Raw genomic sequence first — 16,391 nt, forward strand, 5'->3', positions numbered from 1 at the left:
GCTTCCAGCTGTTGCTGCATTCCTATGCCCGTCGGAAAGCAGTCGGCCTGTTTTTTTACGCGTGTGTATGTGTTTGGAGTGTGTGCTTGTGTTTGTGATTGTGACAACCGGGATCAAAAGTCTTTCCTAGAGATCTGCACGTTGCCTGTGCTGTGCATGGAATGTATCTCCCGTCAAGTCAGAAGCTGCGGCTACAGCAAAGGCAGAAATAGGCTAAAAACTCTATTTGGGGGAGTTTTGTGCAAACAACATACCTCTCGATCTTGGATCAGTTTCGCAATTGCGTCCTTTCCTGCACAATGACAGAAGTGGCCATTCCCGCTTCAGTAATGGTGAGTGAGTTTTTGTACCTATAGGCTGTGGATTTAAAAAGTGGAAGAATGTATGTTAATTATCAAAATGTGTTCTTGTAAATTAGGTTTATTTTTGCTTTGCTTCACAGCGCTGCAATACTTTCAAAGTAAGCTGTAACGTTATCTGACTTCAACTGAGGATTTTGTTCGGCAAAATCAAACGCAGATTACCTTTTGGTTTGTTAGCGGGCAGGTACAACGTGAAAATGTAGGTGTACTTTTCGTGATTCCACCGACGATCCAACGCTGCTGCTGATGGCAGCTCTAACTGGAACATTGTAGAAATTTGAAATGATAAGATATCGTTTTGTAAGATTTTTTGCAAATATCAGTCCGCAGAGTACGCAGTGATATTGAAGCCCAACACGGGCTCTGAAGCCCTATGGCTACATAATGACAAGGCCACAAATCTATCTATCTATCTATCTATCTATCTATCTATCTATCTATCTATCTATCTATCTATCTATCGTGATGCAAAAAAACCGGTGGATACAATTCTTCTGACATACTGTTGCCAACCGTAACGCTGAAAACATATTTTATATGATTGCTTTTTATTTCACTGGGTATCTGCCAGGTGGAAAAAGGAAAAGCAGAAGTCAGTGTGGAGAGCATAGAAGTGGCCAATAGCTTAAGAAAAACAAAGATTTTTGGAAACAGTATGTAATGCTGATTTATGAAGGTAACTGCTTGAATTATATGTGCTGTATAGGCTCATATTGTGTTTGGAGGCCACTGGTGGAACTTGGGGATTTTTGACCATTAATCTTTTTTCCTCATATCTGAATTCTTTAGTCTGCATTTTAATCTGTGTCTACCTGCCCCCCCCCCATACCCCAATGCACAAGCACACACACAGACACACACACATAGTTTGTTTCTTTTGTTATCTCGAACTCCATCTCCTCTTTTCTTTCCTTTTCCAGCAGTCACAGCTCACTTCACCATACAAGAAGATATGTGTGCTTTAGTAAACCCGTCCACTAGCTCACTGTCTCCCCTTGTCTCGCTGTCATATCCGGCCCTGTGGAAACCAAACATGAGTTGATCCCCTGCATGTGGCAGTTAAAGTAATCTGGGCTTTTCCACAGACACACACACCCTCACTAGAAATTCAACTTACATTTCCTCCAGCTTTGAGTCAGCTGCAAAAACAATGGACTTTTTTTCCTGTCATCTAGCACTTTGCTAAAAGACTGCAAAACTGCCAGCAGGGATGTGAGAGAGTTTGAGCGTGACAGATATTTGTGCTGTTTAACAAGCGGCTCACAGACACGTTTTAATTGGCTTTCAGCGGTTTTAACCAAAACAAATGCAAACACACAACAGCAATGCACAACTAAGGACAAGGGATGCACATTATTAAGCATACAGTATTTTGAAAAGCCATGTATATATGAATGCATGAGGGACATTTTAATCTGATTTAAAATGTTATTGAAGACATTACTGCAAACATACTGTTTACCAAGGACAAGGGAGGACGATAACCCTGAATTGCCCCATATGAAGGACACTGAGAGAGGGACTCCATATTAAATAGCATCTGTGATACAATGCTGGCTTTGTCAGGTGGGAGGAGGAGAGGGTCATGCTGGAATGTAAGGGGAGGGGATGGAGAAAGACAGAAGAGAGAAATATAACTAGGCAAAGCACTGAAAGACAGCATTTTTAGACAAATACAACATAGCTGATGTTACCTTGTGTAAGACTGAGACCACCCTCAGCTCCACTTTTTGGTCAAGTTTGTACCACAGATTGTAGCCATCACAAGCTGCCTATCTTTAAGGCCAACACTACCACAGAAGAAAAAGATGGCAAAAACAAATATATGCATTAAAATGATGAAAGAACCATCCTGATGGCACACTTCTCCCACCATTTTTGAAGTTTTTAGCTAGAAAGCAAAAGCCTGTGAATTACCCCAAACTGCTTATTCATAGATGCAAATAATAATTTTTTTTTAATATCCCAACTGCCATTCATCAACTGAGCCAGAGGACCTGAGAAAAAATGTAATGTTATGGTTCTCCCTATCTAAATTGCCCAAGCCAGTCCATGATGGCAATATGCTCACAATACTATGAAAACCATAACATTTGATTTGGCCTTTTCAAACAGACATATTGTGCACTAGCTTTTCCAACTAGCGCACTAAAGAGTTGTTCTAACATTGGAACATTTTTAAGAGCAAGACCTTTCCTGTTAATGTGGGTTTGAGAATGCTGTCTGCAGTAACATACAGCAGCTGTGATGAGGAAAGTAACTGAAAGAGAAGGAAATGCAAAAACCGTTTAAAGCAAATACAAAAAGAGGAAGAAGTTGACGGAGGAAAGCAAGGATGGGATGGAGAAAATAAAAATGACCCAGCTGAAACAGTCTGAGAATGCTGGGTCTTTCCTCTTGGTTTTATGAGTCCTCTCTCTCTTCTACCTTCCACTGCTATCTTCTTTTTCATTACCCCACACTACCCTCTCATCTCCTTTTCTGTTTCCAGATGCAGGGCAAACAAAGCATTTCGGGGAGACTCAGCTGTTTTACAGATGGGATCAAAGACAAATTGTGTGTGCTTGTGCCTTTCTTCCATTTTGTGCACGCTATATTGTGCATTTGTGAGGTCAGTTCAGTCACTTTCCAATAGAAGGTTTATTTTAAATCTGGGATTAAAATTTTTATTAAAAAAGTAAGTGGGAGGATGTGTGCTTGGAATGTTTTCCTATGGGCAATATTTTCTCAGTGTTTCATATCATTGTGTAGAAATCTTCGACTTATACATTTACTGTATTAGACTTTCTTTGAGTCAGCTTGGTATGTATTTCTGTATTTCCCACATTGGATTCTGGCAGAAGACCTCCTGGAAACACCAGAAAATTTGTCCTTTAAGTTGGAAAATGAGTCTGGTTTCAAGCACAGCACATCCCATTACTGAGTAGAGAACTTTCTATCCATCCTTACATGACTTTTTTTGTAGTTTGATAAACATGATAAACATTTATTTTTTTAAGTTATATTTGAAATGAACAAGTCTTTGCCTTGACACCAAACATTATACAAATATGGGTGAAAATGTGATGTACTGTTAAGACAATCTAGGAGCAGAGACATGTATGCAACAAAGAATTAGGAAACAAACAAGGACACTTAAACACTGAGTGCTTGTTTAGTTTGAGAACAGTTTGGGAAATGTTGGTTAAGATTGTTTAATTAAGGATAAAGAACCATCATGCTTTTTTTTTTGCACGGCATTAGTTTTCATCCTCCATGCTCAGTTTTTACGGGACTCTGTCTCTGTACATATACGTATATCATTCAGTAATCCCATACTTTAGCTTTCACATCTTTCACATCCCTGATAGCAAAGTGACTGCTGTTGGAATCAAACACCTTGAAGATGAAAGCGCTGGAGTCTGGATACTCAGAATGGGGGTTGACACACTTCACTGCTCTGCTTTAACTAGAGTAAACAGGGCCACAGACATGTCTTGACCCGCCTAAGCCAGAGCTCACCTGGTAAAAGAAGGTGAAGGCGGAAGGGGGCTTTGAAAACAAAAAGAACCACAGAAAGACAAAGAAGAGGAATGATGGGATAGAGTGAGCCATTTCTGAAAGAACAAGTCAAGGGAGAGTCAAGCAGGTGGGAATAGACTTCAAGGAGCGTGTGTAGGAATGCAAGGTACTGAGGCCTTCATACATAAAAGGGTCTTTGAAATGCACTTCTGCCTAATTTTCAGCAAGCTTCTGTGACCTTTATTCAGCTGATGTTGCCATCACACACTGAGTATTTGCTTTGTCTACAGCAAGGACAAAAATCGGTAGAATGTGGGCCGATACCTTGGTGCGATAGCAAAAAGAGCTGGTGTGTGACTTTATTTGTAGATTTTTGTGTGTGGATAGGGGATGTAAGGGTGGCTGAACTGCTAGAATGTATGTGTGTGTGTGTGTGTGTGTGTGTGTGTGTGTGTGTGTGTGTGTGTGTGTGTGTGTGTGTGTGTGTGTGTGGGAGCAATGATGGTGTCCAAGCAGTAAAGGAAGTGATCTCAGGGCGGAAACTTAGCGCTGAATTAGAGGAAGTGCAGAGCTGACTTTGATTTGTGTTTCCCTTCATGGTGATTGGAGGAAAAGGCGAAAAGACAGGAGGAAAGAAGAAGGACAGGCAGGAAGAGGAGAAGCCAAGAAGGCCGCCTAGTATGGAAAACAGATTAAATGCAAAAGAGGACTCGAGAGAAAGGAAGGAATCACTGAAATCATTAAAGCAATGACACATTAGGATTTGAAAGAGGAAGGGAGAAAAGGAAATGACAGGAGCAGGAAAATGACGCGTGGTTGTGATAGTTTTTTATATGCTGTAATCATCTCTGCATGGTGAGAAGCATTTAAGTCATCCACTGGTGTGTGTGTGCGTGCATGTTTGTGTTTTTGATTGTGTGTGTGGACACAAATACAGTAGTAGCAAGACTGTTTTCTTCTTCTTCTTCTCTGTTAAATTACAGAGTACTCCGTGGGCTGTTTTTGGCACACGATCTGAGTGTGTTTCCTCAAACATACACATTCACATATTTTGGGCATTTTTTGATTTAGTTTTCTTTTATCTCCACTTCACAGTTTGTCATAGCGTTCCTTTATTTTTCTTGTACTTTACCTCGTTTTTTTTCCATTGCATCACACATATTCCCACCATTAGGGAATGCTTGGACTTCAACATTGAGTCCATACAAAATAAGAACAGTCAAAATTAAACCACTCTCACAGTCACTGCAGTTTTGCTGTGAGATAGATGCTTGAGGAAATATGCCCAAATACAAAGTTTATCACCCTGGGAGCATAGCTGAGCTCAATCTGCCTGTTAGATTAGGAGATGCCTTGCTTATGACATAATTTGAACTGTGCCATACTGTTTGATAAATGCTGAACAGGACTTAGAAAATGGTAAGAAGTGGGTTTTGTGTGCAGGAAGACATTGCAGCTTCAATTACATATATATTATATTTTAATGGAGCACATTCTGAATATTTCTCATCAGCATGCCTATTTGCATGTTAACATTTTTTGGTGACAATAAAAATTTCAGGTGGCATAAAATTAAGAAGAATTATTCACCGGCCGCCATGAATATCCACCCAAGTCATGATCAGGATTTAAAGTCATGCAACCTGGGTAAATGATGTGCACTTGCTTTGTCACCGCCATGGCCGTGCACAAGCACGAGCTTTGCTGTGTATTTACTTTAAGTAGTATACTGCTCATAGCATGCACACAGAAACTCAGTTACCTTATTAGTTACTCTGTATCTCTCTTTATCCAGACACATTCATTGCAGCAGAGTGATGGCAGACTTTAACAGTTTGTGGGAAGTCTGCTTTCATGAAACATTTCTCTCATTTCTCCCCACTGCGAAAAAAAAAAATCTATTTTCCTCTCATTTTCTACTTGGAACATTTTCAGAATCAGAGTTCATTTCACGTGGCAGCTGGGTAAGCTGTGGGCAATTTTTTCCCCTTCTTTTCATTTTTTTCTTTTCTTTTTTTGTGTGGTTTCTTTATTTGAGTGTTTCTATGTTTGGTCATTCCATGCAGGTCATTCCCAAGTTTTGTCATAATTGTGTACACTGCTACATGTCTGCATTGTTTGTGTTTACATTTATGTGTCTGCCTGAATGTGTACACAGGAATCGGAGATGATGTTTCAACCAGAGTCCGATCAGATCTCTCCAGGTGAACCTAAGGTCAGAATACACACAGACACAGGAAAACACATATGCACACATTCACAAGTTTTATGTGGTTTTTGAACAAATCCAGCATGAACACTGTTGCACAATGGCACATTCATTTTAGTCTTATGACTATAAAGTGTGTTTTTAAAATGACCTTTGCACTGACTCTTGCTTGTAGTCTCCGCCCCTGGACCTGATCGACACAGGGAAAGGACTAAAGGTCCAGACAGCAACTCCTCATCTGGTTAGCCTGGGCAGTGGGAGACTGAGTGTGGCTATTACTGTTCTGCCGCTGAAAGAGGGTAACGCACACAAAAAAACCCAGACACAATTTACAGTAAATACACAAACTCAGCATGGGCAGGTTATTAAGTCAGTAGCCACAATTTTTCACATTCATTCCTAATGTAGCACATCCTCACAGCTTCAAATGTTAATTCAACTTAATTTTATTTATATAGCTTTGAATCAAAGCAACAGATATCTCAAGGTGTTTTGTATCAGATGTCCCTATAAGCAAGCACATGGTGGACAGTGGGAAAGAAAAAAATCCCTTTTAACAGGAAGAAACCTCCAGCAGAACCATGTTCAGGGAGGGCTGTCTGTCTGTCATGACCGGTTGAGGATGAGGGCATGGAGACAGGACAAAGGACACACAAGGACACACTGTGGAAGACAGCCAGAGATTAATATTGACTAATGATTACGTAGAAGAATAAAATGGAAAGCCCTTTATTGTCATTATACATGTACAACAAAATTGTGGGTGCTCCACATCAACTGTGCCAGAAAAAAAATATAAATAAAATATAAGTAGTAGACAGCAGGAATCAACAGCAAAAAGAAGAAATATATACAAACCAAGAGAAATATATACAAAAATAAGAGAAAGGCACACATTAGAGAAGTAAAAGAGAGTTTAAAAAAAGGTGAGTGAAGAAGAAACACTCAATACAATTATGGGAAGCCCCTAGCAGCTTAGACCTATTGCAGCACTAAGGAGAGGTTTGGGATCACCTGATCCAGCCTATATGCTAAGCTTTACAAAGAAAAGTTTTAAGCCTAATCTTAAAAGTAGACCGGGTGTCTGTCTCCTTAATCCAAACTGGGACCTGGTCCCATAGAAGAGGGGCCTGTTTGGGTTGCTGTAGCCCTGTTTTTTCCGGTCTGCATGTCAAGTATCCTTGGGCAAGATACTAACCCCAAATTGCTCTCCGATGCATCCATTGCAGTGTGAATGTAGTTAGACAGCACAAAGTATAGAGAAAGGGCTTGTGTGACTGGGTGAATGTGGCATGTTGTATAGAGCGCTTTGAGTACTCTGGGAGAGTAGAAAAGCGCTATATTTGAAAGCTGAAGGGTTTGCCTCCCTTCTAGGAACAGCATGTAAACCTGCAGTCTGAGAGCAAAGTGCTCTGTTATGAGGGTCAATATGGCACATTCAGATCTTTAAGATGAGATGGGTCGTGATTATTCAAGACCCTGCTTGTGAGAGAAAGGATTTTGAATTTGATTCTGAATTTAGCAGAGAGCTAATGAAGAGAAGTCGCTATGGGAGAAATATGCCCTCTCTTTCTAGTCCCTGTCAGCACTCTTTGCCCTACATTTGCCCACCTTTTCCCACTCTTTTTCTCCCAAATATTGGCCCTTTTCCCAGGACAAGTCACTTCATTTCTGTGATTACTGCAGAAGTGAGTTGGGGGGTGATGCTGTGGAAAAGTGATACTGTGTCAAACATTGAGCCAGTGCATATTTATACAAGTTATTCAATCCAATTCCATGGTTACTGTTGCTTATTAACATTCATTCATTGTCATGTGTTGGTTAAGGCACAGCCTGAACCCACAGTTAGCCATGAAAAAATGAAGAGAATGCTTTGGCAACAGAGTACAACCCAAACAACAGTAACACAAATGACACACATCGCGTGGTTTCATGACTCTGTTTCATGCAGCAGAGCGAGCGCACTTGCTTTATTAAATCCAGAGATTTTATTTGGAATGTTCACTGCTATTTATATCAGGCCAGTATACAGTTTTTTTCATAACAAACAACTGACTACAATTAATAAAACGCATTATATTAGTTCCTGTACTGTAAGGGTGGAGTATTATAGTTATTTATACTTCCTCTACTATCAGCTATCTGCAGGTTTCTGGAATTTCTCACCCTCTTACACACACACACACACACACACACACACACACACACATCAATTCAGCAAGCCACAGGTTTCACAGCTTCATTACTCATTCAGGTAGTATTATAAATCAGAGTGAAGTGAGAGGCACACTTGTACTAGTGATTATTATTTATTAGCCTGAAGACAGGACACTGAATACTAATACAAACTGACAGGCATTATATTAAAAGCTTTAAAAGACAGCAAATATCTGCCCTTACAAGCATTACAGTGATAACTCTCATTCATAAACTTGTAGTTTTCATGTGTCTTGCATAGATCACAAGGCTCTGATTATACCCCAGTGAGCCAGAGAAGTCTTTTTACTTGTCTTGTCTTCTCTTTGCAATGAGAACAGTGCACACTGCATTTTATATGAATGGATTTGACACTTAACCCTTAGTCGGGGTTAATGCAGAAATAAACTTACAAACAGTACAAGGGCAGACCTTGACGTCAGAGTCAGCTTTGTGACATTTCCACTTCATCATCGCTGCCCACTGCTTTGACACACACTTTGAAGAATGCTAAGAATGTGAATAAGACCTTTTAGGAAAACTGAGTTTGTACTCCACAATGTGTCTGCATGATAACAGCATTAGATATAAGACCCTTTAATTATGACTCACACCACCTATATAGACATGATAAGTCTAATTCTATCCCCTATATTTATATATTCTGCTGATTGTAAAAAAAATGTGTTTCAGGGGTAACGCGCATAGGCACAGAAGATGCTCCAATTCCTCAGGATATTACCATTCAAGGACCTGGCATCGAGGCAGAGCATTGTCTAATCATCAATGAAGGTCTGTGTTGGTTCACTTTCTCTGAAATGACGTCATAATTTTGGCAGGCCCCAGAATAAACACAGCTCTATTGTCTTTTCCACACTGGCAAGAGTGCTTACATCTTTACAGCATGTCGTGGGAAAGGGAAAATGACTCCTCCTTTCGTTAGCAAGCTTTTAATCTTTGTTTTTGAATCCTAAAATATTACTTCAAGTAAAATCCACTGAAATCAAATCTGTGATTATATTTGGCATTTAGAAGATCTGCTCAATACCATCCCAAGTGCAATCATTGTTATTTTGTTTTTAGAAGATTATTCTGACAAAACAGCAGCGGAAGAATAATAAACTTTCTCAATCCTCTAAAGCCTAAAATTCTAATAATGTAAGAAAAGAAATATACTGTTTCAAAATGAATATAAGACTGAGAAAGCCATCGAGCTGGATACCTGTTGGGCTTTTGATAAAATAGCTGTGAGGAGAAGGGAGAAACTGGATTATTAATTACGCTGTTGTTTTTGTTCTTGTGTGAAGCTTTGTTTTAATTACAGTAAATCTGAATAGTGAGTACCTTTTATTAACAGGGGATATTGGATGCTTTCAGAGGATGCCGTGTAGGAGCGGGATGATTAAGGCAGTTATCTCATGTCGGAGTGTAATGTTGGAGTGAATGGTAATTCACTGTTACTCATTTCCCCTGACTATCTCCTCATTATCAACAGGAGGGGTGGTGACCCTGGACCCCTGTGGCCACCTCTGCAGTCTTGATGGAGTCCAGGTCACTGTACCAACACCACTCACTCAGGGTAAACTCTACACGCACACATGCGCACAGTGTAGGTCAGCCTGCTCTCAGGAAAAGCCTGTATACTGCACATTGGTATCAGCATACATCAGGATACAGGCCTTTTCACATACACACACTTTGAGATATTGCCATCTACTGGTCCTTATTAGTACTGGAGTTAATTGAAAGTTGACTTCATTGCTGACTGTAGATACTTAGTATTTCATAACTGGTGTGCAACAGAGAGACAGTGGTTAGTTTTCTGGGGGGGGGGGGGTTCTTTTTTGGATTGGTTAACTCACATTCCAGTCTATCTGTGTGACTCATATGGGCACAGTTAAGTTTCTTCATGCAAACAACGGGTTGTGCAATATGTTTGTGTCCATGTACATCTACACACATGTAGTCATGTGAGTGTATTGATGCATTTCGGTATGTTTGTGTGTGTGTGTCTGTGTGTGTATCTTTGGGTAATTCGTAGTGGTTTGGAATAGCTAGCTCCTACAATGAGTCACAGCTTCCAGCAACTGCAGAGCATGCAAACCCTTTGGATTGTTATTGGAGACTGCAGAATGTTCTCAAAAAAAGAAAAGAAAAAAAGAAAGTGTAGTCACCCAAAGTTAAATGGATCTCTCTTCTTATCTTGTTCTTCATGCCTGCCTACGTAGACGTGTCTATATTTTGTCTGCGAGTATCTTAATCTGTCTATCTCTGGCCTTTCTTCCCTCTATTCTTTTCACTTCTCTGAATTGCTCCGTCATTTATTCAGTCACAGTATACTCTCCCATTTTCTCCACAGCTTTGTCCTTCTTTCACCTTTCCCTGTCCTACTTAAAATGACAAGCAGCACACTCACTTGTCTGTCCTTTCTGTTTACAGTTTTCTCCTTTTTCTTGTGCCCTGGAAAAGGCCTGGACGGTTTAAGTTAAACATTGACAGGCCTATTTAACTTCCCGCTGTGCCTGGCTGACTCAAATATTGACATCATCTTGGTGGGTCCACACACAAGGCTCAGGCACAGCAAAATAGCAGGGGTGGGGAAAAGAGACTTAAAAAAAACAAGACAGGGTTAAAAAGTCAGAAGAGTATGCGTAGGAAAACGATAGTAAAAAAGGAAAAAGATTGAGAGCATCTGTTATCCACTGGCCTCAGTTGCTCTGGGTTGAGTTGGTCGAACCACATACACAGACACTCATGCACACTAGTCTGGAGATGATTAGCTGTGTTTAGGAAATGATCTGTTCTGTATTTTGGAATTCAGAGCTTGATCTGGAATCACATCAGCTGGAGGACACTTGTAGAGTAGCAATATGTTTATTCAACAGAGGTGGAAATGACAAAGGAAATCATTGTTGAGCAAGAAAGCCGCTGACAAACAAACTCCACAAGTACATTGTTAGTTTATTAATAAGATCTGTTAACTGGAACATTACTGCTTTAGATCTGTTCCGTGTTTTTTTATTTTCCATTTGTCCAAGATTTCCACGTTGTTAGTTTTTCAGTTCACATTTCAGTGGATTTGTAGTCATAAAACTAAGTCTCTCAACATTTACACTGGAAGGGAGCAGATGCAAATCTATGGCACATCTATGCTGCTGCACAAAACACGGGATGCTCTAATATCTGCTCTCTTGTTTTATCTTATTTTACTGTGTGCACAAGATGATCGCAGGATAAAGGGCAAAGTAGCTGTCCACGGGTTCGTGTCATGGTAGAAATGCTTGCAAATGAAGCATCTAAGCAAAACAGACTAACAACCTTTAACCCAGACAGGAAGGCACAGTCCTCCCTCTTATTTTATTTTTTTCTTATTTACTTTTTGACGTTATCTTTCTCAGTCAATACCTTCCACTTGCATACTGCATACCGTTTCTATGCTGTTTTATCATAAAGTCTAAGCAGTCACTTCTTCATTTTAGACTCAGTAAGTCCGACTCTACACAATATACCTGCTTTAAGGATAAACCAGCGGAGTGATTTTCATAGCAAAGAGCTGTTGAAGAGGTAGGTAGACAAAGAAAGCTTTAGAGGTGGGGGTGGAGGGGGGTGTCTACTAAAGACCTCATTGCCGAACTGTCTTTGAACTAACCGACTACACACAGGGGTCGTGGCGGGTAATGCTGTTACATTAAGCTGGTCTTTAGTCACGTGCACTCATCAGTTTGCTCTTTACAGTGTCACTTCGGTGTAAGAAACCATCACTCGTTATATTTACCGTGTTATAACTTATTCCCTGTGGTTATTTATTGACCTGTCCTCCTCCTCCTCCCCCTTTTTACCGACATTTGGTACAGTCCCGGGTTCTCGTGGACGGTAAATCAGTGAACCAACTTTCTTCCACACGGAGTCAAGAGGAGGCGGAACATCACGGAGGAGGGAGGCAGCACAGAGGCGGACAGTGGTGCTGATATATAATCTGTATCTGTTTTGCCCGTGAGGGAGAAGTTCTTGTAGTTCTTGTCATGATAAGATGCTGAAGGAAAACAAATAGCTCGAAAAGGTTTGTAACGGATTTTATTTGCTTTAGAAGTAAAGTAACGTTGTAATTTACTCAGCCTTTGTGTTAGCAAACCTCTGCTTTACTGAACTTTATCCATCCGAAGCACTTTGTGTTACACAATGTTTCAGAAACTGTTGTAAGAGTTGGGAAATATTTTAGAATGAAAAACACACGTCGAGCTTTAAACTATGACGTAGGCTGTTTCTCTGTATATCTAGCCTATTTAATGTGAGGATGAGAAACGCAATTCATAGCTTATATTCCACTTTCACTTATAATATCATCATACTGCTTGGGCATCTGTTTGTTTATGTATGTGCTAAGGGAAATACCTCTTTACTCTGAAGCATATGCAGGATGCTCTTTGGACTGAATGACCAGTGATCCCGGCGTTAAAGTTATCAATCGATTTGTGTACTGGCTTATTTACAGAAACCACACTAGTGAGCACTTGTGCCAGCCAGGGTAAACAGCATTTGCTCAGCAGCTGATATAAAGGTAATATGTCCTTCTGATTGGTTAAAATGATTCAATTCAATTAGATTTTTTTAGTCTAAAGGTCAATAGTATTCACACTGTTACTGAACTGTTACCTGATGTGCTGATCTTTGCTTGTTGCTTGCTGGAAATGGCGAAACACTGTAATTATTGCACGGGTCAGTAAATCACGTGCATCATTATTACAGCAGGTTAGAGGTGTGATTCACCCGTGTTGCTCACTTGGTGGTTCGTTTTCTTATTTTTAGCCAGATTCTGGCAGTGTTCCATCACAGCTTCTTGTCTGCATCTTTTTAATATAAATGAACTTTGTGTGCCTGTCTCGTGGTTATAAGTTAGCTGGTGAGTTCACGTGCATGTGCCAGTGCAGATGTAATGTAGCTCATGGATAGAAAGGCAGACTCAGTGGTCAGGATACCTGACACCTGAAAATAAAACCTCCCTCTTTGTCACGGATGTTATTATCCTCACAAATCTTTCTGCCTGCCCACCCCCAGAACATTTGGATTTTGCTTTTTCCAGTTTTACACCGTAAAATGGATGAAATGTATCTTTTTTTGTTCGCTTTATTCTTTTCTTTAAATACTTGGTGAGAAATACAGTTAATTAGAGGGCTGTTAAGAGGTTATTCACAGGTCTGCATTCTTTGCTTGAGGGAAGTTGATTATTTGTTAATAAGATTTGAGATAGAGCAGACAGAAGGCAATCCTGAGTTTGTGAGGAGACAAATTAGGCCTGTGAGTGTGAGCATGTGAGAGACGGAATGACTAATCTGCTCTGACTCTCCTGAGAAACACCAGTCTGTCTTTTCATGGTGTTACCACTATGCCCTTGTGCCTGGGAGAGGGTTAATTTGTGGTTTTGAGGACAATTTCCTCTCCCGCTGGGACCTGTTTGTGTGTGTATTCATTTCATGAGTGAATACATTCAGCCTGAGATTTAATGTCAACACCGTGCATATTCTAGGGATCATAACCAAGATAGCATTTGTCTAATATCTTTCAAATTTGGGGATAGTTTTAGTTGACCTTGCATCACCATTGTTGGGTATGATTGCCATGGATGTCACACCTGATCAAGTAGCAGGTAGCTGGGTTTCATCCGGGCATGTGTTTGCACCTTTGAAATTGGTTTATTTTTCCTTGTAGCCTAATGGTCTCAAATTGGCAATTCCGCCTCTGATGTTAACCAAACAGAGAAGCAGATTTAAGTTTCTCCTCCCATAACATTGTGGCGAGAGAGCGCAGATCTACATGGGGACAGAAATTGGCTCCAGGCGTACAGCTCAGGCTCCATCTGCGTCCTCAAAGACTCTGAGGTCTGACTTTGTAGATTGCAAACTTTAAATTATCCCATAAATGTATATACAGGCTTATTTCAGCTTTTGTTGTTGTTGGAAAGGGTCTGCTCATATGTGTGTGCGCGGGGAAGAGTGCATGCATTGGGGGGAGGGGGGGGGCAAACTTAATTTGCTGGTAAGCAAGTGAACACGTGAATGAGATTAGAGCAGTTTTTGTTGTGGATGGTGTCTCTGTCGATAGTGCACCCCCCCCCCACCGAAGTTATTAAAGACAGCAGACTTGTATCACAGATAAATTTAGATGTGAAATTTTTTTTCACATGGAGTTTGTTTGCCCTTGTTGCGTAGACTCGTATCTTCATAGCTATTTGTTTATGCTGGGGGTCGAAATGAGGAGAGAATAATTAAGAGTTACTTGCTAGCTAAGGACATGAGAGGAAATTAGAAAGACAGGAGGGTCGGGGCTTGTTAACAAATCAAGACGTCACACGTTACCATACACTTTAAAAGTGGCTATTGAGGGTAGGAAATTAGATTTTTACAAGCGCTGACTGCTGTGTGTGTGTGTGTTTGTTTGTGAGCCCATGTCTGTGTTTGCCGTTACGCTAAATACTGAGAGGTACTGGGATTCATTAGGCAGACCCTGTTACAAGGCATGTTCCAACACACACAGATAGATAGACGTTTTGAAGATTTACACCTTTACTCACGTCTGGCAAGGAGAAGCGCTTATTATTAGCTCTTACTCATACTCGCTGACACAGTGACGTTTGTCTGTGTGTGTGTGTTGCTCTCAGTCTCTTCACGGAGGCCCTACATCTTTTATCGGTCATGATCCCACTTCCTCACAGGTTGTGGCCAAACCTGCAAGCTCATGTTTATATAAGTATGGATTTGAGAGCTTCACAGTCTAGCTGTGCAGACTAAACATTTATTACACTGTTTTCGGGTGTGTGTGTGCCTGTGTTGCCCACTTCACATCACAGCCGCAATCGGATCTCCCCACTATGCTGAGAACTGGGTGTATTGAGAGGGGGGGGGGGGACTGCTTGTGAAATGCTCTAAGGTAATATCTAGACTGGCTCGACCTCTTTCATTTCAACTGTAATGCTCAATTCGGCTATTAATGCAGCTTTTCTGCCTGAGATGTTTATGAGACTTGACATAAGTGTGAGAAAGAAAAGGCAACAAAAAATGAAATGAGAACGAGAGAAAAAGAGAGGATGAAAACAATCTGGATTTTTTCCATTCAGCCTTTTTCCACACCCCCCTCCTCTTGCCTCAGTGGTTACGTCTGACTTCAGGTCCAAAGAATCTGATGTAACTGAAATGGAGCTATTAAGGAGGTGCTTTTTTAGCCTCTTACACATAACGTTATGGGGGTTTTACTGTAACAGGGCTTTTCGACAATGGAAGTAGAAGAAAGACCCGCATTGACCTGTTGATTTAAGAAAGCTGGCCCTCAGCATTTCTTTCCTCCTTGGCTCAAAAAGTGCGTCAGTTCAGTGTTTTTATTCTTTTATCCTTTTCCTCTGTTTTTCCCACACAAGACCTCCTGTATCTGTGTCAGCGCCGCTCTTCCTCTCTGTTGCCATCTCAAGTATTTGGACAGCTGTGGCTGCCTGTGTGTATTACAGAGGTTGTGACCCTGAGATCTTGTTTAATACCCGGCCCTCTCAGGCTAATTGATGGCCAGGGCAAACACAGTCGTCTGCTGCGCGTGCGCAAGTGTGTCTAGCTGTGAATAAACATCCAGGCTCACATGAATCTACTTAAGACTTACCTCTTCACATATGCGCTGTAATGTGGATGTTGTAATTGTGTATTTTGTATCACACTAGCTTCACATGTTACCTGGTTACCTGCAGATTTTGCATCATTTGTCTCAGTAATTTGAGACGTGTGTTTGTGTTTTCCCTTTCAGGTTATTCTTTGTGTCTGGGAAAATCCTATTTGTTCCGGTTCAACCATCCTGAGGAAGCCAGCAGAATGAAGAGCATGCTTCCCCAAAAGAGTCCTGTATCAGCTTTAGCCTACAACACAGGTACATCACACAAGGGGCTGACCCTGAGCTGTGCTTGATCCCTCTTTGGTTTGTCTCCTCTGTGTCTTAATTTTGCCATTCCAGAATATACATGTAGGCCTTTTTGATTATTACTTTACTGGCTTTTCACTTCTTTGCCATCTTCAGTGCTCCATTAGATCCAGCTGCTGATGTAACATCTGCTGCTCTTCTCACTAGTCACTTCACTGTTATGTCAGTAT

The 16,391-nt window shown here is 40.8% G+C and overlaps 1 protein-coding gene across 1 annotated transcript in view; it reads left to right on the top strand.

Moving 5' to 3' along the window:
• Positions 1 to 16,391, top strand: part of LOC120741163 (pleckstrin homology-like domain family B member 1) — a 19,565-nt gene continuing 3,174 nt past the window's right edge. The window contains exons 1-6 of the mRNA XM_040043864.1: positions 1 to 332; positions 6,022 to 6,078; positions 6,248 to 6,371; positions 8,962 to 9,060; positions 9,764 to 9,847; positions 16,051 to 16,170. Coding sequence (XP_039899798.1) covers positions 300 to 332; positions 6,022 to 6,078; positions 6,248 to 6,371; positions 8,962 to 9,060; positions 9,764 to 9,847; positions 16,051 to 16,170 — 517 coding nt within the window. The 5' untranslated portion in view covers positions 1 to 299. The remainder of the gene's footprint in view (positions 333 to 6,021; positions 6,079 to 6,247; positions 6,372 to 8,961; positions 9,061 to 9,763; positions 9,848 to 16,050; positions 16,171 to 16,391) is intronic.

The sequence above is a fragment of the Simochromis diagramma genome, unplaced genomic scaffold (assembly GCF_900408965.1).
Source record: "Simochromis diagramma unplaced genomic scaffold, fSimDia1.1 OVJJ01000602.1, whole genome shotgun sequence".
NCBI classification, from domain to species: Eukaryota; Metazoa; Chordata; class Actinopteri; order Cichliformes; family Cichlidae; genus Simochromis; species Simochromis diagramma.